Below are 26,637 nucleotides of genomic sequence, written 5' to 3' on the forward strand. Positions count from 1 at the left end.
CTGTCTTCTGGTGCTGGAGGATCCACTTTCAAGATGGCTTGCTTACATGTAACAGTGGTGCACTTTGCTGGTGGGAGACCTCAGTTCCGTTCCCACCGGCCCCTCTCAATAGGGCTGCTTGAGTATCCTATGGCTCCTGGCTTGCCCCAGGGCAAACAATCTAAAAGACCACAACAGAAGCTGAATGAGTTTTATGATTTAGCCTCAGGAGTCATATACAATCACTTTTGCCATATTCCAGTGGTCAAATAAACCAGTCTATATCTAATTTGAAAATGTAATTCAGATGACCATTATATCTACTACTGCGGGCAGGAATCCCTTAGAAGAAATGGACTAGCCATCATGGTCAACAAAAGAGTCCGAAATGCAGTACTTGGATGCAATCTCAAAAACGACAGAGTGATCTCTGTTCGTTTCCAAGGCAAACTACTCAATGTCACGGTAATCCAAGCCTATGCCCCAACCAGTAACACTGAAGAAGATGAAGTTGAACGGTTCTATGAAGACCTACAAGACCTTTTAGAACTAACACCCAAAAAAGATGTCCTTTTCATTATAGGGGACTAGAATGCAAAAGTAGGAAGTCAAGAAACACCTGGAGTAATAGGGAAATTTGGCCTTGGAGTATGTAATGAAGCAGGGCAAAGGCTAATAGACTTTTGCCAAAAGAACGCACTGGTCATAGCAAACACTCTCTTCCAACAACACAAGAGAAGACGCTACACATGGACATCATCAGATGGTCAACACCAAAATCAGACTGATTTTATTCTTCGCAGTCAAAGATGGAGAAAAGGAAAGATATAAGCATCTGAATGCAGAGTTCCAAAGAATAGAAAGAAGAGATAAGAAAGCCTTCCTCAGTGATAATTGCAAAGAAATAGAGGAAAACAACAGAATGGGAAAGACTAGAAATCTCTTCAAGAAAATTAGAGATACCAAGGGAATATTTCATGCAAAGATGGGCACAATAAAGGAGAGAAATGGTATGGACCTAATAGAAGCAGAAGATATTAAGAAGAGGTGGGAAGAATACACAGAAGAACTGAACAAAAAAGATCTTCATGACCAAGATAATCACGATGGTGTGATCACTCACTTAGAGCCAGACATCTTGGAATGTGAAGTCAAGTGGGCCTTAGAAAGCATCACTATGAACAAAGCTAGTGGAGGTGATGGAATTCCAGTTGAGCTATTTCAAATCCTGAAAGATGATGCTGTGAAAGTGCTGCACTCAATATGCCAGCAAATTTGGAAAACTCAGCAGTGGCCACAGGACTGCAAAAGGTCAGTTTTCATTCCAATCCCAAAGAAAGGCAATGCCAAAGAATGCTCAAACTACCGCACAAATTGCATTCATCTCACATGCTAGTAAAGTAATGCTCAAGCTTCTCCAAGCCAGGCTTAAGCAATATGTGAACCGTGAACTTCCTGATGTTCAAGCTGGTTTTAGAAAAGGCAGAGGAACTAGAGACCAAATTGCCAACATCTGCTGGATCATGGAAAAAGGAAAAGAGTTCCAGAAAAACATCTATTTCTGCTTTATTGACTATGCCAAAGCCTTTGGCTATGTGGATCACAGTAAACTGTGGGAAATTCTGAAAGAGATGGGCATACAAGACCACCTGACCTGCCTCTTGAGAAACCTATCTGCAGGTGAGGAAGCAACAGTTAGAACTGGACATGGGACAACAGACTGATTCCAAATAGGAAAAGGAGTACGTCAAGGCTGTATATTGTCACCCTGCTTATTTAACTTATACGCAGAGTACCTCATGAGAAATGCTGGGCTGGAAGAAGCACGAGCTGGAATCAAGATTGCTGGGAGAAATATCAATAACTTCAGATATGCAGATGACACCACCCTTATGGCAGAAAGTGAAGAGGAACTCAAAAGCCTCTTGATGAAAGTGAAAGAGGAGAGTGAAAAAGTTGGCTTAAAGCTCAACATTCAGAAAACGAAGATCATGGCATCCGGTCCCATTACTTCATGGCTAATAGATGGGGAAACAATGGAAACAGTGTCAGACTTTATTTCTGGGGCTCCAAAATCACTGCAGATGGTGATTGCAGCCATGAAATTAAAAGACACCTCTTTCTTGGAAGGAAAGTTATGACCAACCTAGATACCATATTACAAAGCAGAGCTATTACTTGGCCAACAAAGGTCCATCTAGTCAAGGTTATGGTTTTTCCAGTGGTCATGTATGGATGTGAGAGTTGGATTGTGAAGAAAGCTGAGTGCCGAAGAATTGATGCTTTTGAACTGTGGTGTTGGAAAAGACTGTTGAGAGTTCCTTGGACTGCAAGGAGATCCAACCAGTCCATCCCAAAGGAGATCAGTCCTGGGTGTTCATTGGAAGGACTGATGTTGAAGCTGAAGCTCCAATACTTTGGCCACCTGATGGGGAGAGCTGACTCATTGGAAAAGACCCTGATGCTGGGAGGGATTGGAGGCAGGAGGAGAAGGGGGCGACAGAGGATGAGATGGCTGGATGGCATCACCGACTCAATGGACATGAATTTGAGTCATCTCTGGGAGTTGGTGGACAGGGAGGCCTGGTGTGCTGCGATTCATGGGGTCATAAAGAGTCAGACACGACTGAGCAACTGAACTGAACTAACTATATCTAATTTGAGATGGAATCCCACAAAGGAGTATATTCAGAAGTTAAGAACCATTGTGGACCATCTTGAAGACTGGCTAACAGAGATGTCTAATAATCATTTCAAATATAAATGTACGAATATACCCTCCTGATCTTCCTTCCCAAATCTGTATCTCCCAGAGTCTTTATCTCAAGTAATGTCAGCTGTTTGGGCCAAAACATTTGGAGAAATCTTTGCCTTTGTCAGATCCCGCCTCATCTGCTCCAGGGTGTTGGCTAATTCTATCAACTCTGCCTTCAAATTACGTCTGCCTTCTGACTATTTTCCAGCCTAGTCCAAGTCACCACAATTTCTTTCTAGATTACAGTAAATCCTAGTAACTGCTTCCTTACCAGCTCCCCTAGTCTGTTTTCAAAACTGTCAGAAGAATCTAATTAAAATGTAAATTAGAATGTGTCATGTGTGTGTCTGTGTGTGTGTATGTGTGTGTGTGCTCAGTCATGTCCAACTCTTTGCAACCCAATGAACTGCAGCCCACAAGGGGTCCTCTGTCCATGGAATTTTCCAGGTGATAATACTGGAGCAGGTTGCCATTTCCTACTCCAGGGGATCTTCCTGACCCAGAGGTAGAACCTGCATCTTCCCCATTGTCAAACAGATTCTTTACCACTGAGACACCTGGAAAGCCTGTGTCACATACAATCATACAAAGAAAAAAAGGCAAAGCACTTACAATGGTTTATGAGGTCCTACATTACTTGGTCCCCATCTCTTCTCTGACCTTATCTTTTCTTAATACTCTCCTCCTTGCTCATTCAATTTAGAGTGCTAGTTAGTTAGTTTTAATCACACAGTCGTGTCGACTCTTTAGGACTTCTGGACTCTACCACACAAGGCTCCTCTGTCATGGAATTCTCCAGGCAAGAATACTGGAGTGGGTTGTCATTTCCTCTTCCAGGGGATCTTCCTGACCCAGGGATCAAACCTGGGTCTTCTGCATTGCAGGCAGATTCTTTACCATCTGAGCCACCAGGGAAGCCCTTATATTCAGAGAAAATGTCGCTTGACTTCCAAATTCAGGCCTTTGCACTTTCATTTCCCCCCACATGATATGCTCTGCCCCCATATATCTTCAATGACTTATTCCCCCTTCTCACTCAGTGATTTCTTCTGTGGCCACCAACCTATTTAAAACTGTAATGCCTACAAAGAAGTATACCTATACCCCTTCCTGCTTATCTTCCTTTTCAGCATTTAGCACTGTCTCATATCTTTGGAGAAGGCAATGGCCACCCACTCCAGTATTCTTGCCTGGAGAATCCCATGGTCAGAGGAGCCAGGTGGGCTATAGTCCATGGGGTTGCAAAGAGTCAGACACGACTGAGCAACTAACACACACATTATATCTTTTATTATCTATCATATCTTTTATCTTGTTTACTGTCTCTTCCCAGCTGAAATATATACTCCACTAAGAATTATTCATTCAGCCTAGAAGAATATCAGGCATACTTTGCTGCTGCTGAGTTGTTTCAGTCATGTCTGACTCTGTGTGACCCCATAGATGGCAGCGCACCAGGCTCCCCTGTCCCTGGGATTCTCCAGGCAAGAACACTGGAGTGGGTTGCCATTTCCTTCTCCAATGCATGAAGGTGAAAAGTGAAAGTGAAGTCACTCAGTCATGTCTGACTCTTGGTGACCCCATGAACTGTAGCCCACCAGGCTCCTCCATCCATGGGATTTTCCAGGCAAGCGTACTGGAGTGGGGTGCCATTGACTTCTCCCAGGCATACTATAGAAGAGCAAAATATATTTGTTTAATGAGTGAAGAAATTGTGTCAGGCCCTATTATATGCAAAAATCTGACACATCATTGAGGTTACAGTATAGTGAAGGCACATATTATTGATTCTTATCATTGCTATCTTTAAAATTTATTCCAGATTGACAAATAATCACAAATATATAAAAGAAATGATGAAATGTGCTTAGAGTCATAAAGAAAATGAAAATATACTAAGGGGAATAAAGAAAATTTTCTCTGAGGAAGTAACATTTGGACAGAGAGTTGAAAGATGAATAGGAATTACCTAGGTAAGGAATAGTGGAGTGTGATCAGGAGACGGGGGAGGGTGACAAGGAAGTAAATGGAATGGGAAGGAATCCTGACAAAAAAAATATAACAGAGGGAAATCTGAGGCTCACGGGAGGTAAGCAAAGATACTGTCCCTGGAGCCAAGAGAGAAATATCACAGACTTGAGGAGACTAAAGAAACAGGACAATTAAACACAACAAGTAATCAGGATTTTATCTGAGTTGGGGAAAATTGTTACTATGAAGGAAAGCATTGGGACAATAAGCATATCTTGTATATTAAACAATAATATTCTGTCAACTTTGATTTCCTGATTTGATCATTGTACTGGGACTAAACTGCAACTCAGGAGACACCAGTTTGATTCCTGGGTGGGGAAGATCTGCTGGTGAAGGGATAGGCTACCCACTCCAGTATTATTGAGCTTCCCAGGTAGCTCAGATGGTAAAGAGTCTGCCTGTAATGTGGGTGACCTGGGTTCGATCTCTGGGTTGGGAAGATCCCCTGGAGAAGGGAAAGGCTACCCACTGCAGTATTCTGGCCTGGGGAATTTCATGGACTGTATAGTCCATGAGGTTGCAAAGAGTCAGAAACGACTGAGCGACCTTCACTTCACTTCACTAGGACTAAATAAGAGAATGTCCTTTTTTCTGGGCTTGAAGAGTCATGATATGTGTAATCTACTCTTAACAAGTTCAATAATAGAAAATAATAACAGGAATAAAATATACATGTTATATGTATGATATTTAAACAAAGATAATGTGACAAAATGTTAATCATGGATGAATTTAGGTGAAGAAAATATGAGATTTCTTGCAACTTTTCTAAGGATCTAAAACTAATGGATGGCAAAGAGTATATCAGATTTCTTGCAACTTTTCTAAGGATCTAGATTTTTTTTTTCAAAATAAAAAATTTAATTAAAATTTTAACTCTGGTTTAAATATCAGAAAGTCAATCTCAGGATTATGATGCCAGTCAGTGGTAAAAACCTATTATTCAGCAATATTGAGAAAGCTACCAGTAGAAAAATTTTTTAAAGAGAAAGTAAATTGTGAAAAGGACCTGTATATATTTTGCAAAATGCTTTAAAAATAAACACAATAGGGATGTCACTGATATAATCCTGAAGAAATGTGGTTGATCAACCGGTGGAAGGAGAAATCCCATAGACGAAGCTTTGAACTTGTTGTTAGAAGACATGAATTCAACTCTTCTACCAATATTTACTGGTCTTTCCTGATGGCTCCATGATAAACAATCCGCCTGCCAATGCAGGAGACACAGGAGATGGGCGTTGGATCCTTGGGTTGGGAAAATCCCCTAGAGGGGGGAAAAGGCAACCCACTCCAGTATTCTTGCCTGAAAAACCTCATGGACAGGGGAGCCTGGCGGGTTACAGTCCATGGGATCGCAAAGAGTTGGACAGGACTGAGCAACGACGAACCAATACTTACCAGCTATGTATCCTTGAATAATAAAACTCTTTAAGCTATAGTTCACTTGTTTATTAATTTTGGATACCACTTCACAATGTAGTTGGGAAGATCAAATGAAATGAAAGTGTGTGTTAATTCACTACATAGTATTAAGAGTACTATATAAGTGTAACCTAATTAAAACAAAACAAAACAAAACAAAAACTAACTATCTTCCCTTATTGGCCATAAAAATTTTTCATGTAATCCATTTACTAGGTTTTCAGCCTGTATTTTCTCTCACATCAATTCTGAGGTAGGTTCAAAACCTCTTCTTTCCCTTCAAAAGAATTCTAGTGCAATGAGAAGCAAGTACTGAATATTTTGAGGGGAAGCCAGGGGTTTCATACCATACAATCCAAAGCATATAACAGCTGTCAATCTTCTGCCCAAAGGCTTCCTCTTTCTAGTCCTTCTTACTGGATCAGTTTTGGCGGGTCATTGTTTATTCGGCTAAGCCCCTTGTTAGGTGCAGATTGTGGACTCTTAGTTGCAACATGCGGGATCAGTTCCCTCACCAGTGATGGAACCCAGGCCCCCTAAGTTGAAAGTATGGAGTCTTAGCCACTGGACCACCAGGGAAGTCCCTAGGCTGGTCATTCTTTGTCTCTGGCTTCTCTCTGACATCCTCCTCTTCCTTCATTCTTTCCTTTACATAGAATAGTTTAATCCTCCCAAGCATTTATTTCCTTAACGGACCCTCCAGTACCAGCATTCTCCCCACCTCTGGAGGCAGCAGAGAATTTTTTTTTTAAGCATTTTGTATTTGCATACATAAATTACTCTTGAGAGTCCCTTGGACTGCAAGGAGATCCAACCAGTCCATTCTGAAGATCAGCCCTGGGATTTCTTTGGAAGGAATGATGCTAAAGCTGAAACTCCAGTACTTTGGCCACCTCATGCGAAGAGTTGAGTCATTGGAAAAGACTCTGATGCTGGGAGGGATTGGGGGCAGGAGGAGAAGGGGACGACAGAGGATGAGATGGCTGGATGGCATCACTGACTTGATAGATGTGAGTCTCAGTGAACTCTCGGAGTTGGTGTTGGACAGGGAGGCCTGGCGTGCCGCGATTCATGGGGTCGCAAAGAGTCGGACACGACTGAGCGACCGATCTGATCTGACCTGACATAAATTATGGAATGCTGATCTGCCCTTGTGCCAAAGCCAAGACAGACTCCTAGGATGGGTAGAAGTCTGCAGCCAGAAAGGCGCTATCTTCCGGGCCGCAACCCAGCGGGCGCAGGGGCGAGGAGCCACTACGTCCCACCTAATGGGGCATTGCCCGCCCGCAGACGTAGTGCGCCGGAAGCTGCCACGCGGTACCGGAAGCGGGGGTGAAACCAGAAGCGGGCGTGGAACCGGAAGTGGGCTGGCGCGACTCTCTCTGGAGAGATGGAAAGCCTTTAGCTCTGCCCCGCTCCTTGCGGCGGAAGAGGTGAAAAGTCAGCACTGAGAGTTATACAACATGGCGCTAGCCGTGCGCTTTTGGTGCCTTCTCCCTGTGGGACGTAGCGCCGCCTGGGGACTTCGACTGCCGGCAGGTGCTGCCGGCAGACGGCGGCAGCGCGTTCCTTGGCGACTCGGCGCCTCTGAGGTACCTTCGCCGCCCCAGCTCTCCGCTTTCCTCCCCCAGCGACCGTTCTCCGGCGGCGCCTTCATTCTTGAGGCCCCGGGGGCCCCGCGTCGCCTTAGGGTGTGTGGGGAGCTGAGGAAAGACCTCGGGGCCGTGCGCCTGGAGCACACCCGTGACCTCGAGGGATGTAGGTCCTCCCCTTTGCGCAAGCCTGCTTTCCTCTCTGAAAACCGGGGTCGGAGGAGGAGCGAGGGCCAGGGAGAACCTGCTCCTGCCTATGTCTCCTGTGTGAATACCTGGTGGACAGTGGGGAGAAAGCTCTTGACCGCCGTGAGATGCTTTTCCCTTTCAGTGATGGCCCGATACGGTGACAGCTCCTGAGGCTGTCAGTCTGTCGTACCTGGGAAAGCTTGCGGTGTGAAAAGAAAATTCCTGCGACTCAGACTTTTTTGCTATGTAGGTTTAAAAAATTATTTTCTAGTTTCTTGCTTCATCTGCATAATGTAAGGAAGGATGTTGGGATAGATTGTCATCCCAGTTTTGGCATTTCTGTTAGACTGATTGGTCTTGGTTTGTGTAATCTGTGAAACAGGGTGGAAGGGTGAGGTTGCGCTTTGGGTATGTATCGTTTGAACTAGAGGCTTCATTATTTTAAATACACATTTTTGATCTCCTGCTATGTTCAGAGTTCTGGGGTGAGGGAGGGATGAATGACCGTAAGGATAGATCCCTTTCCTTGTCAGAGCTTATAGCCACATGGGTTGATGTTTCATGATGTGAACAGAGGAATGGGAGGAGTATTCAGTTCAGTTGCTCAGTCGTGTCCGTCTCTTTGCAACCCCATGAACCACAGCATGCCAGGCCTCCCTGTCCATCACCAACTCCCAGAGTCCACCCAAACCATGTCCATCGAGTTGATGATGCCATCCAACCATCCCATTCTCCATTGTCCCCTTCTCCTGCTCTCAATCTTTCCCAGCATCAGGGTCTTTTCCAATGAGTCAGCTCTTCGCATCACGTGGCCAAAGTATTGGAGCTTCAGCCTCAACATCAGTCCTTCCAGTGAACACCCAGGACTGATCTCCTTTAGGATGGACTGGTTGGATCTCCTTGCAGTCCAAGGGACTCTCAACAGTCTTCTCCAACACCACAGTTCAAAAGCATCAAGTTTTCGGCGCTCAGCTTTCTTTATAGTCCAACTCTTACATCCATACATGACCACTGGAAAAACCATAGCCTTGACTAGACGGACCCTTGTGGGCAAAGTGATGTCTCTGCTTTTTAATATGTTGTCTAGGTTGGTCATAACTTTCCTTTCAAGGAGTAAGCATCTTTTAATTTCACTGCTGCAATCACCATCTGCAGTGATTTTGGAGCCCAGAAAGATTAAGTCAGCCACTGTTTACACGGTTTCCCCATCTATTTGCCATGAATTGTTGGGACCGGATGCCATGATCTTAGTTTTCTGAATGTTGAGCTTTAAGTCAACTTTTTCACTCCCCACTTTCACTTTCATCAGGAGGAGTATTAAGTATGACATTAGCCTCAAGTTTCCAAATTAGAGCTTTGGTGAGTTAAAAATTCCGTTTTAGTGAAATGATCATAGTTTAGATAATAACAGCTAACATTTGTTGAACCATTACTATAACCAGGCATTATGTGTTAAACATTACCTGATTTGTTTACTGAAATGTTTCCATGAACCTTATGAATTAAGAACGGCTATATCGTGTCTTTTTGATAATGGCCATTCTAATGGGTGTGAGGTGAGATTTCATTATGGTTTTAATCTGCTTCCCCCTGGTGATTAGTGATGTTGAGTACCTTTTCATGTACCTGTTGGCTGTCTTTAAATGTTTGGGAAAATGTCTCTTCAGATCCTCTGCTCATTTTTTTTTTTTTAATGCATGATTTTTTGTTTTGTTTTGCTGTTGCATTGTATGAGTTCTTAATATATTTTAGTTGCTGACCCCCTATCAGATATATGATTTGCAAATATTTTTTCCCTTTCACTAGGTTGCCTTTGAAGAAAGTAGGGAAAACCACTAGACCATTCAGGTATGACCTAAATCAAATCCCTTATGATTATACAGTGGAAGTGAGAAATAGTTTTAAGGGACTAGATCTGATAGATAGAGTGCCTGATGAACTATGGACTGAGGTTCGTGTCATTGTACAGGAGACAGGGATCCAGACCATCCCCATGGCAAAGAAATGCAAAAAAGCAAAATGTCTGTCTGGGGAGGCCTTACAAATGGCTGTGAAAAGAAGAGAAGCGAAAAGCAAAGGAGAAAAGGAAAGATATAAACATCTGAATGCAGAGTTCCAAAGAATAGCAAGAAGAGATAAGAAAGTCTTCCTCAGCAATCAATGCAAAGAAATAGAGGAAAACAACAGAATGGGAAAGACTAGAGATCTCTTCAAGAAAATTAGAGATACCAGCGGAATATTTCATGCAAAGATGAGCTCGATAAAGGACAGAAATGGTATGGACCTAACAGAAGCAGAAGATATTCAGAAGAGATGGCAAGAATACACAGAAGAACTGTACAAAAAAGATCTTCACGACCCAGATAATCATGATGGTGTGATCACTGACCTAGAGCCAGATATCCTGGAATGTGAAGTCAAGTGGGCCTTAGAAAGCATCACTATGAACAAAGCTAGTGGAGGTGATGGAATTCCAGTTGCACTATTTCAAATCCTAAAAGATAATGCTGTGAAAGTGCTGCACTCAATATGCCAGCAAATTTGGAAAACTCAGCAGTGGCCACAGGACTGGAAAAGGTCAGTTTTCATTCCAATCCCAAAGAAAGGCAATGCCAAAGAATGCTCAAACTTACTGCACAATTGCACTCATCTCACACGCTAGTAAAGTAATGCTCAAGCTTCTCCAAGCCAGGCTTTAGCAATACGTGAACCGTGAACTTCCAGATGTTCAAGCTGGTTTTAGAAAAGGCAGAGGAACCAGAGACCAAATTGTCAACATCCACTGGATCATCGAAAAAGCAAGAGAGTTCCAGAAAAAACATCTATTTCTGCTTTATTGACTATGCCAAAGCCTTTGACTGTGTGGATCACAATAAACTGGAAAATTCTGAAAGAGATGGGAATACCAGACCACCTGACCTGCCTCTTGAGAAATTTGTATGTGGGTCAGGAACCAACAGTTAGAACTAGACATGGAACAACAGACTGGTTCCAAACAGGAAAAGGAGTATGTCAAGGCTGTATCTTGTCACCCTGCTTATTTAACTTATATGCAGAGTACATCATGAGAAATGCTGGACTGGAGGAAGCACAAGCTGGAATCAAGATTGCCGGGAGAAATATCAATAACCTCAGATATGCAGATGACACCACCCTTATGACAGAAAGTGAAGAGGAACTAAAGAGCCTCTTGATGAAGGTGAAAGAGGAGAGTGAAAAAGTTGGCTTAAAACTCAACATTCAGAAAACGAAGATCATGGCGTCTGGTCTCATCACTTCATGGGAAATAGATGGGGAAACAGTGGAAACAGTGTCAGACTTTATTTTTTGGGGCTCCAAAATCACTGCAGATGATGATTACAGCCATGAAATTAAAAGACGCTTACTCCTTGGAAGAAAGGTTATGACCAACCTAGATAGCATATTGAAAAGCAGAGACATTGCTTTGCCAACAAAGGTCCATCTAGTCAAGGCTATGGTTTTTCCTGTGGTCATGTATGGATGTGAGAGTTGGACTGTGAAGAAAGCTGAGGGCCAAAGAATTGATGCTTTTGAAGTGTGGTGTTGGAGAAGACTCTTGAGAGTCCCTTGGACTGCAAAGAGATCCAACCAGTCCATTCTGAAGGAGATCAGCCCTGGGATTTCTTTGGAAGGAATGATGCTAAAGCTGAAACTCCAATACTTTGGCCACCTCATACGAAGAGTTCACTCATTGGAAAAGACTCTGATGTTGGGAGGGATTGGGAGCAGGAGGAGAAGGGGACGACAGAGGATGAGTTGGCTGGATGGCATTACTGACTTGATGGACGTGAGTCTGAGTGAACTCCGGGAGTTGGTGATGGACAGGGGGGCCTGGCATGCTGTGATTCACGGGGTCCCAAAGACTCGGACATGACTGAGTTACCCAACTGAACTGAACTAAACTGAGGTTGCCTTTTCATTTTGTTCATTGTTTCTTTTGCTGTGCAGAGGTTGTTTTAGTTTGATGAAATCCCACTTTTTTTTTTTTTTTTTTTTGCTTTTGTTGTTTTTGGTGTCAAATTTAGTCATAGCCAAAATCAGTGTCATGGAGCTTATCTTTATGTTTCTAGGCGTTTCATGGTTTCAGGTCTTAAAATGAAGTCTTTAATTCATTTTGAGCTCATTTCTGTGTATGGAGTAAGGAAGTGGTCCAGTTTCATTCTTTTGCATGTGGTTGTCCAGTTTTCTCAACACCATGGAGACTATCCTTTCTCCATTATATATTCTTGACAGTAATTAACTGGCAACATAGGCATGGGGTTATTTCCAGGCTCTCAATTCTGTTTCATTGGTCTATATGTCTGTTTTTTATGTGAATACCATACTAGTTTGATCACTAATTTAGTTTGAAATCAGGAAGCATGATGCCTTTGTTTTGCTCTTTTTTCTCTAGATTGTTTTGGCTACTTCGGATTTTTTGTAATTCATACAAATTTTAGGATTGTTTGTTCTATTTCTGTGAAAAACACCATTGGAATTTTGATAGGGATTTTATTAAACCTGCAGATTGCTTTGGGTGGTATGGGCCTTTTAATGATATTAATTCCTCTAAACCATGAACGTGGAATGTGTTTCCATTACACTCTCTAAAGTTTCTTTCATCAGTCATAGTTTTCAGTGTACGGGTCTTTTACTTGCTTGGTTAAGTTTATTATTCCTAGGTATTATTCTCTTTGGTGTAATCATAAATGAGATTGTTTTCTTAATTTCTCTTTTTGATAGTTTTTTATTAGTATATAAAAACAATATATTCTTGTATATTGATTTTGTATGCTACAACTTTACTGAATGTATATGTTATTTCTAATAGTTTTTTTGTGGAGTCTTTAGGGTTCTCTGTGTGTACTATTATGTCATCTGCAGATACTGACAGTTTTACTTTTTTTTCCCTTGCCTAATTGTTCTGGCTGGAACTTTCAATACTATACTGAATAAAAGTGGAAAGAGAGTGTATCCTTGTCTTGTTTCTCACGTTAGAGAAAAAACTTCTGAAAACTTCTGACTTAATGATTCATTGTAATGTTGATTATGAGCTTGTTGTTTATGGCTTTTATTTTGTTGAAGTACATTCCCTCTGTGCCCACTTTGTTCAGAATTTTGTCTTAAATAGATACTGTATTTTGTCGAATGCTTTTTCTGCATCTATTGATGATCGTATGATTTTGGGCATTCATTTTGTTAATGTAGTATATCAGATTGATTTGCACATGTTACCTTTTTTGTATCCTCTAAATAAATCTAACTTGATCTTGGCTTATGATTATTTTAAGGTATTGTTGAATTTCATTTCCTAATTTTGTTGAAGATTCTTGCATTTATGTTCATCAGGAATATGGGCTTGTACTTTTTTTTTTTCTTTTAATGTTCTTGTCTGTCTTTGGTATTATGGTAATGCTACGCTCTTAAAAATAGTTTGGCAGTTTTTCCTTTTCAACTTTTGAAAGAATTTGAGAAGGATTGATGTTCATTCCTTAAATGATAGAATTCACCAGTGAATCCATCTAGTCCTAGGCTGTTCTTTGTTGAGAGGCTTTTGATTACTGATTCAGTTGTCTTAAATGGTCTGTTCAAAAATTTTTTTTATAATACAGCCTTGACAAGTTGTTTGCTAGTAGGAATTGATCTACTTCTTCTGGATTCAAATTGTTGGTGTGTCATTTTCCATAGTAATCTCTTATGGCACTTTGTACTTCTGTTGTATCGGTTATCATCATCAGTTTGCATACAATAATGCAACTTTTTTTTAACTTTTACAATGCTGTTTGTTTCACTTTGTGAGTCTTATGATTTTGTTAGAGCCCAGAGGGTTGGCCAGGCCTCCTTGGATTCAAGAATTCCAAGATGCACTCCCTTTCTTATCTACTCCCTTTCTTATCTAAAGTGCTGCCTAACTTACTGTGCTTGCAGGCAAGCATGGAATCCGAGCAGTGTCCAGGCAGGTCAGAAGCAGGTCAGAGGTCTGTTCTGCTAATTCTGAAGCCAGAGATAAAAAATTCACAAGGTTTAAAAAAAAAAAAAATTCCTAAAAATCTATTCAGCCACTCTCTGTCTTTTGATTGGGAAACTTGGCCTATTTAATTTTAAACTAATTATTGATAGCTATGGCTCTGACGGGCTTCCCAGGTGGCTCTAGTGGTAAAGAACCTGCCTGCCAATGCAGGAGACGTTAGAGATATGGGTTCGATTCCTGGGTCAGGAAGATCCCCTGGAGGAGGGCATGGCAACCCAGTCCAGTATTCTTGCTTACAGAATCTTCATTGACCGAGGAGTCTGGCAGGCTGCAATCCATACGGTCACATAGAGTCAGGCATGACTGAAGTGACTTAGCACGCACGCATGCATGGTTCAGACAGTAAAGAATCTGCCTGCAATGCAGGAAACCTGGGTTTGATCCGTGTGTTGGGAGGATCCCTTGGAGAAGGAAATGGCAACCCACTCCAGAATGCTTGCCTAGAGAGTCCCATGGGCCGAATTCCAATAACATGGCATGCTACAGTCTATGGGATTGTAAAGAGTCAGATGTGACTCAGTGACTAACTCTTTTATTTATTGCTATTTTCTTAATTTTTTTTAGTTGTTTTGTAATTCCTTTGTTTATTCTTTTGTTGTCTTCCTTTGTGATTTATTTTTCGAAATAGAATGCTTATATTCCTTTGTCTTTCTCTTTGGTGTATCTCCTATAGGTTTTTGCTTTGTGGTTACCATGAGGCTTACATAAAACATTTTAGAGCTTTAACAGCCTATTTTAGGTTGATAGTAACTTAGGTTTGAATGTTTTCTAAAGCTGTAAGTTTTTGCTGCTCCCCGCTCCCATGTTTTATGTTTTTGGTATCACAATATATTTATCTTTTGTGTTTGTTAACAAATTATTGTACTTATTGTTACTAGTTTTGTCTTTTAAATTTCATACTAGCTTTATAAGCGATTAACTCATCTTTATGACATTAGATTTTTGAATTTTCGTATATGTGAGATTTATACTTTCATGTGTTTTCCTGTTACTCATCAGCACTTTTTCACTTCAAATTAAGTCCCTTTAAGGTTTCTTGTAAGACCATTCTGGTGATGATAAACTTCTTTAGGTTTTACTTGTCTGGAAAACTGAATCTCTGCCTCAATTCTAAAGGGGAACTTTCTGGGTGGAGTGTTCTTATTTGGCAGTTTTTCCCTTCAGCATTTTGAATATATCCTGTCTGTCTATCTCCCTTTGGCCTGTAGAGTTTCTGCTGAGGTATCTGCTGATAAATCTTGCAGGGTGGGGTTGGGGAATCCCTTGTGTGTAAAAGGTTGCTTTTCTCTTGCTGCTTTTAAGGTCTCCTGCTTGTTGTGTCACTTTCGTTTTCATGTGTCTTGGTGTGGGTCTCTTTGGATTCATTTTTTTTTTTTTTTTTTTTGCCTTGGTTTCCTGGATCTGGATACTTGTTTTCTTCTCTAGGTAAAGGAAGTTTTAACCATTTATTCAAATAAGTTTTATGCCCTTCTTCTTTTCCTTCTGAGACACCTACAATACAAAGATTGGTCTGCTTGATGCTGTCCCTTAAGTCCCTTAAGTTATCTTCACTCTTCTGTATTCTTTTTTTTCCCTTTGTGCTTCTCTGATTAGATGAGTTCCATTGCTCTGCCTTTGAGTTCGCTAATACCTTCTTCCATTCTTCCAGTCTACGGTTGAAGCCCTCTGTTGTATTTTTCAATTTAGTTACTGTATTCTTCAGATCTGTGATTTCCGTTTGCTGCTTTCTTATATTTTCTTTTCCTTTGTTGAAATTCTGACCTTCATCTGTTTTCCCCCTGAGCTCAGTGAGCATCTTTGTGGCTTATTTTGTACACTGTCAGATAAATCCCTGATTTCCATTTCGTTAAGGTCTTTTTCTGAGGCCTTATAATTGGAGAGGATTACAGCTGGTCCTTATCTGTGTGTTTAATTAGCAACCTTCCCTTAGGTCTAGCTTTGAAGATAAACTAATAGGCCTCTGTCACAGAAAGGTTGGAAGTTTGGTCTGTTTTCTCTGTACAGTAAATCCTCTATATATGAGTGAACTCCATTCTGAGAAAACATTCGTTAAGTCCAATTTGTTCCTAAGTCCAACAAAGGTAGCCTAGGTATCTAACTAGCACAGTCTTATACTGTGTTGGCTGTATATTATGATCCTGTAATAGGTTTATAATACTTTTCACACAAATAATACATTTAAAAAGTCATCAAAAATAAAACATCTGTAATTTTATAGTACTTTACCTTGAAAAGTACAGTGGTACAGTACCGAAGCTGACATATGGGGGCTGGCATTGAGTGAATAGGCAAGAAGAGTTCCTGACTGGAGGAGGGAGAAAAGGTAGACGATAGTAGAGCTAATAGGAGCAGAAGATATTAAGAAGAGGTGGAAAGAATACACAGAAGAACTATACAAAAAAGCTCTTAATTACACAGATAACCACAGTGGTGTGATCACTCTCCTAGAGCCAGACATCGTGGAGTGTGAAGTCAAGTGGGCCTTAAAAAGCATCGCTGTGAACAAAGCTAGTGGAGATGGTGGATTTCCAGCTGAGCTATTTCAAATCGTAAAAGATGATGCTCTTAGAGCGCTGCACTCAATAATACTGGCAAATTTAGAAAAATCAGCAGTGGCCACAGGACTGGAAAAGGTCAGTTTTCATTCCAGTCCTAAAGAAGGGCAATGCCAAAGAATGTTCAAACTACTGCACAAATGCACTCATTTCACATGCTAACAAGGTCATGCTGAAAATCCTTCAAGCCAGGCTTCAACAGTATGTGAACCAAGAACTTCCAGATGTGCAGGCTAGATTTAGAAAAGGCAGAGGAATGAGAGATTGAATGGCCAACATTTGTTGGATCATGGAAAAAGCAAGAGAGTTGCAGAAAGACATCTACTTCTGCTTCATTGACTACACTAAAACTTTTGACTGTGTGGATCACAACAAACTGGAAAATTCATAGAGAGATGGGAATAACAGACCACCTTATCTGCCTCCTGAGAAACTTGTGTGCAGGTCAAGAAGCAACAGTTAGAACCTGACATGGAACAACAGGATGGTTCCAAATTGGGAAAGGGGGTACATCAAGGCTTTATATTGTCACTCTGCTTATTTAACTCACATGCAGAGTACAACATGGGAAATGCCAGGCTGGATGAAGCACAAGCTGGGATCAGATTGCCAGGAGAAAATATCAGTAACCTCAGCTATGCAGAGGACACCACCCTTACGGGGTGGAGGAACAAAGAGGAACTAAAGAGCCTCTTGATAGAGGTGAAAGAGGAGAGTGAAAAAGCTGGCTTAAGACTCAACATTAATAAAATGAAGATCATGGCATTTGGTTTGATCACTTCATGGCAAATAGATGGGAATACAATGGAAACAGTGACAGACTTTATTTTCCGGGGCTGCAAAATCCCCGCATATGGTGACTGCAGCCATGAAATTAAAAGACACTTGCTCCTTGGAAGAAAAGATGTGACAAACCCAGACAGCATATGAAAAAGCAGAGACATTATTTTGCCAGCAGAGGTCCATAAAATCAAAGCTATGGTTTTCCCAGTAGTCATGCATGGATGTGAGAGTTGGACCATAAAGAAGGCTGAGTGCCAAAGAATTAATGCTTTTGAACTGTGGTGCTGGAGAAGACTCTTGAAAGTCCCTTGGACTGCAAGGAGTTCAAACCAGTCAATCCTAAAGGAAATCAATTCTGAATATTCATTGGAAGGAGTGATGCGGAAGCTCCAATACTTTGACCACCTATGTAAAGAGTTGACTCATTAGACAAGACCCTGATGCAGGAAAGATTGAAGGCAGGAGAAGGGGAAGACAGAGGACGAGATGGTTGGATGCCATCACTGACTCAGTGGACATTAACTTGAGCATGCTCTGGGAGATGGTGGAGGACAGGGAAGCCTGGTGTGCTGTGGTCCTTGAGTTTGCGACTGAGTGACTGAACAGCCCAAGTAGAGCTGAAGGGTCATCAGCAAAGGGGACGGAGGGCAAGTTGCAATATGACTCACACCTGATGTTGATGGCATAGGTTCTGGTTCCTTGCTGGATTCTAGTTTATCCACCCTCTTGATAAAATGATCCAGTGCTGTCTGAGTAGTAGGTCTTTTTCTTCTTATCATAGATGACATGATAGCACTGGACTGCATTCTGGTGGCTCCTGCAACCTTTGTGTACTATTCTGCATTCAGGTCCTGTGCCTCAGAAACTAACAGTGCCTCCTCAAGTAAAGAAAATGCCCTTGCTGTTTCCTGCACAATGAATCTCTTTGGTTCTTTAGTTACTTCTTTCACTGTCTCTCTTCATTCTTTCTTTGGACCTCCAGTTCCATCAGATCATCATTAGTAAGCTCCTCATGTTGCACAGCCATGAGTTCAGTTAAGTCGTCCTTTTGCAGATCTAGTTACAGCTTCTTGCTGAGGGTCACTAAGTTGCCGAAGACCTCTTTGGACTCCTCATCCACTTTTTCAAATCCAAGAAAATTGTGAACAGACTGTGGGCTTGTTTCAAGCCTCATTCATGATGATGGCCATAACTTCACACCAAGCAAAGTCAATGTTTTTTTATGCCTTGTAGATGTTATAGTTCTTCCAAAATTGTCACAGGTTGTTCCTGATTCGATTAAGTATGACATGAATAATATTTTTTGAAGGTGACTCCTAACTGCCTAGTCCATGAGTTAGATGAGCAATGAATATTTTGTGGCAGATGCAGTACATGGGATGAAAGTCGTCCATGAATATGGTGTGACATCGAGCATTGTTGAACGGCAAAACATTGTGGAATGGGGCATCCTTCTCCAAGCAGTATTTCTCTATCTCCAGGATAGAGTGGTGGAAAAACAAGTCCTGGAACATGGCCTGTGTAACCCAAGTTTTGGGGTTACTCTTCCACGCAACAGGAAGAGAGCCCTTGGCTATGTTTTCAGTGGCTCTAGGGCTCTCTGAATGATAAACTAAGGAAGGCTTCAGCTTCATGTCGCCTAAACATTGCCACCGAACAACAGAGTTAGCCTGTCCTTTGTTGCTGTATAGCCTGGCATCATTTTTCCTCCATACTGATGTAACCTCAGTCTGGCATCTTCTCAAGTACAGGCTTGTCTCATCCACGTTAAAAACCTGCTTGAGTAAATACGTACCTTCATCAATAATTTCTCAAAGCATTTCAGGAAATTCCTGGGCAGCTTCTCTATCTGCACTCACTGCCTCACCACTTACTTTTACGTTGTGAAATTTGGCTCTCGCCTTGAACTGATGAAACCAGCCATGGCTGGCATTAAGAGATGCGTCCTCTGATTCTTCGCTGTGATTCTGCTTCAAGTCTTCATAAAGGGTTTTAGCTTTCTTTTGAATCAGTGTTAAACTTAGTGGGACTCAAGGCTGATGCTGATCCTGCATCCACAAACCAAGCAGTTTCTCCGTCTTCTCCATCACTCTTCTGCGCTTTGGTGTTACTGTTGACATCATCGACAGCAGACCTCATGTGTTCTGTGATCTTGTTCTTTAGAATCCTGCTGCTGCTTTAAAATCGTGTGGAACGATTCATGTTTTAAGAACAAGTAATGTCTTCTATCTTTTTGCCTTGCTCCCCTCTCTCAATTATTTTCACTTCTGTTTCCATCGTTACTGTTTCTTAGCAGTACCAGCTACTTGACCGCCACTGTTACGCTTGCTTCCAAGCATCCTGGGCATGAAATAAAGATACCCTACTGCCGTGCTCTATATAGTACTGGACAGTAAAGTGCACAAAAGCACAACCACTTATGGAGGATGCATGCAGGTGACAGTGTACACTGGTCACGTGAGCTAACTTAGGTGATTAGGATGAGGATGCACGTTCACATCTCTGAAAGTTTGCTCCTTGAAGGTTCACGTGTAGAGGACTTAACTGTACTGTGCCCTGGGGGTTAGGGAGGCTAGCCACTGTAGAACTGTTTTTCTGTTTGTTACAGGTCTGTGAAACTCATGAACGTTAAGCCTCATTGGCCATCAGAGTCAAGAGAACCAGGAGCGCCCCCTGGTGGGAGCTGTGCAGACTGGAGCACCAAGTGAAAGTGTCGGTCGCTCAGTCGGCCCGACTCTCTGTGACCCCAGGGACTGCAGCCCGCCAGACTCATCTGTGCATGGGGATTCTCCAGGCAGGAACACTGGAGTGTGTTGTCATTGCCTTCTCCAGGGGATCATCCTGACCCAGGGATAGAACTTGGGTCTCCTGCACTGCAGGCAGATGCATTACTGTCTGAGCCACCCTTGAAAGTGAAGTTGCTCAGTCATGTCCAGCTCTTTGGGAATGCATACACTGTAGCCTACCAGACTCCTCCGTCCATGGGGTTTTCCAGGCAAGAGTACTGGAGTGGGTGGCCATTTCCTTCTCCAGGGGATCTTTCTGACCCAGGGATTGAACCCGGGTCTCTTGCATTGCAGGCAGACGCTTTACGTCTGAGCCTCCACGGAAGCCCTTTCAGTATGCACAGGGTCTTGGGGGAGATACTGGTTACCTGCAGCATGGCCAAGGGAGAGTGCCGTGACATGCCCGCCCTCTGAGTTCTCTTAAGTGATTACTCTAGGCCCCTAGACACGTGTTAAAGTAGATGCCTGCTCCTCAGGCGGAAGTTTTAATGTAAGCCAATAAGGCTCTTTCACGGAAAGGCTGACTGCCTCTGTGCTGGACTCTGGGGTAGGTGAGCTTGAGTGAGCCCTTAAGAGCCACTTCTCAGTGCGCTGCAGTCTAATGCGTGTCATAGACCCGAGCTCCATTGCCTTTCTGAGCTAGATACTTTGAGCGCTCATTTCTCAGGTATAGGTCTTTTAAGTTGGGGTGCCTATTGTGGGTTTCAAATCCTTCATTGCTCAGGGAGAAGCTCAGGGTTGTGAGTTGCCTCTCTCCTCACCAAAACTGTGGTTTGTGGGAAAATTTTGTCTCAGTCTTTCCTACCTGTTTTGAAGTGGGTTTTTCTTCCTTTGCCTGATATGAAGGAGTCACTCAGCTGGTTTGGGCATTTCTTTCAGAGAAAGAAACCTTTTTTTTCTTTACTAAATGTAGCTGTAGGTCTGGTGTGTCTGTGTGGGAGGTGGGTTCAGCATCCTCCTAGGTTGCCGTCTTGAACCAGGACCCAGTGGGGACCATTTTCAAGGCTGCTTAACCACAACTAAATTCTGAAAACCTGTAGACCATGTTAAGTATTTATTTTATTCTAAAGGTTATAGGAAACTATGAAAGACTTTCAAACAGAGAATTCATAAGCTCAGATTTGAATTAAAAAAATAACTGCCCCGTGTCAGGAGTAGGTAGGCTAGTGTGGATGCTGGAAATGAAAAGATCACCGGTGGCTCAGAGGTTAAAGCGTCTGCCTGTAATGCGGGAGACCTGGGTTCGATCCCTGGGTCAGGAAGATCCCCTGGAGAAGGAAATGGCAACCCACTCCAGTATCCTTGCTTGGAGAATCCCATGGACAGAGGAGCTTGGTGGGCTACAGTCCATGGGTCGCAAAGAGTCGGACACGACTGAGCGACTTTCGGTTCGGTATAGAGGATGAGTATGCTGTGGTGGTTTGAACTTTAGTTTTAGCCGTGGAAATGGAATAAGTGGATGCCATAAAAGGATATCAGTAATGTGAAATTTGTGTACCTAAAAGATAGCTTTGATGAGGGAGTTCAAAGGAAGAAATCAAGGATGATTCTCCGTGTTCTGTCTCCTCCAGTAGTGTGGATGGTGGCGCTGTTTCCTGGGACAGGACCAAAGGGAACAATTTAAGTCCAACGATTAAGAGGAGGAGGAGGGGCTGGCCGGAAGTTAGAAAAAAGCAGGAGATGAAGGTGACACATTCTTTCCATCGAGGATGGGTCTGTAATTTTTAATTGCTTCTAGCTTGAAAACAGTATAATCAATGTTGAAGAAAAGACATGTCTAAGAGATAGCTGGCTTCTTTTGTTCAACATTTTTTTTCAACACATATATTTTTCAGAATTCATTGTATGAAAGACTTTGTGTTGAGTAATGCCTAATGTTCGAGGTGAAATGGCAAATTCTAGCTCAGACAGTCTCACCAGTTGTTAGCATCTCAGAGGTGTCACATAGTTATGATTCTTTCAGTTGACTATTTGAGTTCTAGAAACATGATTTTTGTTTACTTTCTCAGAAGTGAGCAGAGAGCTCTTTCACCTTAACCAAACTGATGTCAAAGTTCCACTGGTCAGCTGTCACGTCATTAAGGTAGAATAAGGAATAGAAATGTCAGCTGCCCAACAGTGTTTTTTCTCCCCTCTGAGAAAGCCAGGATATTGTTTACTGAGCATCGTATCAGCAGGGGCGTCAGACACCCTAAATATATAGTTTCCTCAAGCTGTGATAATCTGTGCCATCTTTTCTTCTACGTGATACACCTGCCAGAACAATAGGTGAAACCAGGGGCTTACTGAAAGATCCTAGTGGTTCCGCCTCTTCTCCCTGTACCGCCATCACCATGCACACCCCCCACCCCCATCTGCTGTGCTCCTGCCGGGTCTCCCTTCTCTTTGGTAACTATGAGTAAACTCAGAACATTCAATGAAAGAAATGTGACTGTGTCAAATTTGGTTTTACTGCTTTGCTGTTGGTTTGTTTGGAATCCAGTTGTATTTGGTATCTTGGATATTCAAGCTCAAGAAAGTAAATAAAGCACTCAGCAAACTGTAGTATATTGAATTCCTCATTCTTACCCTAGATACTTATGAGAAGCTAAAATATGGTTCAGATTTGGGTTGTGAGAGAAAGTTTTGTTTTTTCAACTTGAGAAACTATAAGCATGGAGTTACCGTTTACCAAGAAGGGGAACACTGAGTGGAGTGAATCTGAGGGAGACAGTCACTGGCTGGTGCTTGAGGCACCTGTTACGCTGTATGTGGATGTAAATGTTGTTTGGGCAGCTGCATATATGATTCTTAAGTTAAGAGGAGACCTCTTGGCTTTATTAAATTTGCATGTTTTTGGCATGTTGATGGCATTGCAAGCCATAAGACAAAATGAAATCACCGAAATGATATGAATAGCGAAGCTCTGGGATTTAGCACAGGACACACCTGGACAGTGAGGTTTTGGAGATGAGGAACCAACAGAAGAGAAGGAGCAGCTGTTGAACAGGAGTAAATTCGAGAGTAGTATTCTTAAAGCCAAGCTGAGAGTGTCTCAAGGGTGAGAGAACACAGCAAGTACTGAAGAAAAGGGGGTTGGATGAATCAGACATGAGGGGGCGGTCCTGGTGGTCCAGGGGTTAGGGATCCGCCTTCCGGGGCCAAGGACACGGGTTCGATCCCTGGTTGGGGACTGAGATCCCACATGCCGAAGGGCAGCTAAGCCTGTGAGCCACAACTCGAGAGGAGACTGGCACCACAACAGAAGGTGCCACGTGCTGGCAGCTGAGACCCAGTGCAGCCAAGGAGAGTTTAGAAAAGAAACAGAGACATGAGGAAATTTGGGGGATTGATAGATGTGCTCATTATCTTGATTGTGGGATGGTTTTACAGGTTTACATGTATCCTTCACATACGCTGCATGTTACACATATGCAGTTTTTATATCACTTATTTCTCAATAAGTGAAGTCGCTCAGTCATCTCTGACTCTTTGTGACCCCATGGACTGTCCAAGGGATTTTCCAGGCAAGAGTACTGGAGTCGGTTGCCGTTTCCTTCTCCAGATCTTCCCGACCCAGGGACTGAACCCGGGTCTCCCACTACAATGCTTTACCATCTGAGCCACCAGGGAAGTCCAATTTCTCCATAAAGCAACATTTTAAAAATTTCTTATATTAAATATTCTTTTTTTTTTTTTAAAGGAAGGAGTGAACGGCTGTCAAATGCTTTTGGTAGATCAAGTAAGATGAGAATTTTCTAGGAAATAGCATCCTTGCTTGCCTTAACTAGAATACTGTCAGTGGAGTTGTGGGTATAGAAGTGTGATTTGTATGAGTTCAAGAGAGAATGGGAAGAGAGGAAATAGAGACAGAGCTCCAGACAACTTTTTAAAAGAGTTTTGCTGAAAAGAGAATTTGAAAAATGAGATTGAAGGGAGATGTGAAGTCAAAAGGAAGCTTTTTGTTTTGTTTTTAAGAAGGGAACAGTTACAGCTTACAGAGGTAGGATAGCTTGTTTTTATATAGATGGCAATAAATTGACAGGAAAAAATAGATGCTATGTGAAAGGAAAAGTGTCATGGGAAGAGAGAAAAATTTCTTTAGTGATATCCATATATTCCTTTGCCATTGGTTTTGAGAATTCTGCCCATATTTATGACAATGAATTTCTACATCTGTTTGGATATGCTTTTTATTTTATTCATTGTTTATTTTAAAACTTCATGGGTCACTTTTGAAGATAGCTTTATTTAAAGCCATGTATGTTATTTATATATAATTGCCGTGTTTGATATTCTTCATCTTGTCTGTTCTTAAGGTTGATACTGATTATATACTGGTCTCTTATTTTGTTTCAAGAAATTATAGTATCCATGCTTCTTCAAATAGAATGTAGATCTTCCAATCTAGCATTTACCAGGATAACTGAGATTGTTACATCAAGCTACCATCATTAGCTGCTAAGAATCTTTCCTTAACATGATGTGCTCTCTCAATAAAGTAGCTATGTGAAATAGTTTTACAGAAGAATTTGACAAAGTAAAAATTTTGTCAAAGTAAAATTATTTTTGTCAAAGTAAATTTTGCACTTCTAATACTCTTAGGATTGATTGCTTTGAGGGTGGGAAAAAAATTGATGTACTCTTTGCTTGTGGTAGCAGTTTCTTCAAATTTTCTGTTTCACAACCCTGATCATAATTCTTTCCATAGGTGATGGGAAACTCAGGAACTTTCAAAAGAAGTCTTTTATTTTCTGCTCTGTCTTATTTGGGTTTTGAAACTTATCAAGTCATTTCCCAGGCTGTTCTGGTTCATGCTGCAGCCAAAGGTAAGCCTAAGCTAAACATCGGGAACACTTAGAGTTATTTGTGGTTTTTTTTTTAGTTTTTATTTTTGTTTTTATTTTATTTATTTATTTATTTTTATTTATTTGTATTTGTTATATTTTGTTAATAACTTACTATGTTTGAATGTCAGTCTGATATATATATATATGTATATATATTCCCTGGTGGCTCAGATGAAGAATCCTGCAATGCAGGAGACCCAGGTTCCGTCCCTGAGTTGGGACGATCCCCTGGAGAAGAGAATGGCAACACACTCCAGTATTCTTGCCTGGAGAATTCCATGGATAGAGGAGCTGGCGGGCTACAGTCCATGGCGTCGTGAAGACTTGGACACAACTGAGCAACTAACAGTTTCACTTTTCATTTTCATATATATGTGTGCGTGTGTGTATCTGTGTACACAGTGTAGCCTGGAGTAGGAAATGGCAACCCACTCCAGTGTTCTTGCCTGGAGAAGCCCATGGACAGCAGCCTGACGGGCTGCAGCCCCTGGGCTCCCAGAGTCGGACATGACTGAGCGCCACGGCAGCAGCAGCAAAGGCTGTGTGGGAGGTAAGGGCGTCGTAAATCCCTCATGGGGAATTACTCTTTTCATTGTTAAAACTGTGTCATATTTAGTTAGTACTAGAGTAAGTTTTCTGATTTTTTGTTTTTGAAGGTTTTAATAAATTAATATTAAGGAAGTAACATGAATATTAATATTCATTAAGTAAGTGAATATTAAGTATTGTGTGTAATAGCTTCATACTTATTTCTACTACACTTCACATTTTGATTGTTCAGAGTTTCTGATCTTTCTTTATAGGTGATTTCTGTATCTGATTTCTTTTGCTTCTATGTAAAAGTGTTCGTGTGTCTTAGAATTATTGCCAACTGGCTTGGGAAGACTTACTTTATTTTGTCTTTTTTCTTTTATAGTCTTTAAAATTGAAGAAGTCCTTGAACAAGCAGACTACTTATATGAAAGTGGAGAAACAGAAAAACTTTACCAGTTGCTAACCCAGTACAAGGAAAGGTGGGTGATGTATCATAGGCCTAGGTTTGCTGTTGACTGAAATTTTCTGTTATTTAATACTTAAAATATTCTTGGTGCTTGGAATTTTTATAGTTTTTAAAAGTTTTTACTTCAAAGTAATATTTCTTAGAGTTTAATTTATAGTATTTTTTTTCCTTATGTTAAGTGACTCAAAAGTGCTACATATATTTCATTGATTTAGAAAAGGTGGTTCTACTTATTCATTCTAGGTAGTGTTGACATTTTTTCTTTTTGTTACTTTGCTTTGAATACAAGGTAGTCATTAAATAGACGTTTATTGTCTTTATCTGTGTCATATATTTTTCATTTCTTCTGAGGTAATTTCTTATTGCTGTAAGATTAGAATGAACTAGGATTTTTTTGTCACCTTTGAATAATCCTTTTCCTATTTTTAATATTAGCATGCATGCTTAGTCCAGCACATTAATGTGTACTCATTTTGTGGGGGAGAATGGAGATGGAAAGAGGAGATTCAGCCCAATTAAATAAGTCAAATCAGGCTAAATGGCATTTCCAGGTCATGATCTGCCTCATCTACTGAACTAAAAATATTGAGACATTTTCAACCGACTTTCTTAGATTTTCCCAAACCAGTTTTCCCCAGAAGACCCATCAATTTCACTTCCTAAATATCTGTAGGATCCA

At 41.5% G+C, this 26,637-nt stretch overlaps 1 protein-coding gene across 4 annotated transcripts in view; it reads left to right on the forward strand.

The window, feature by feature from the left end:
- Positions 1-7,505: 7,505 nt before the first annotated feature.
- The window catches only part of RMDN1 (regulator of microtubule dynamics 1), a 33,342-nt gene continuing 14,210 nt past the window's right edge, over positions 7,506-26,637 (forward strand). Inside the window, exons 1-3 of one of the 4 annotated variants that reach the window (XM_055546732.1) lie at positions 7,506-7,785; positions 24,820-24,937; positions 25,875-25,971. In XM_055546732.1, coding sequence (XP_055402707.1) covers positions 7,657-7,785; positions 24,820-24,937; positions 25,875-25,971 — 344 coding nt within the window. In that variant the 5' untranslated portion in view covers positions 7,506-7,656. The remainder of the gene's footprint in view (positions 7,786-24,819; positions 24,938-25,874; positions 25,972-26,637) is intronic. The other 3 variants (XM_055546734.1, XM_055546731.1, XM_055546733.1) reach the window with 3 other exon arrangements.

Source organism: Bubalus kerabau, chromosome 14, assembly GCF_029407905.1.
Source record: "Bubalus kerabau isolate K-KA32 ecotype Philippines breed swamp buffalo chromosome 14, PCC_UOA_SB_1v2, whole genome shotgun sequence".
Classification (NCBI taxonomy): Eukaryota; Metazoa; Chordata; class Mammalia; order Artiodactyla; family Bovidae; genus Bubalus; species Bubalus kerabau.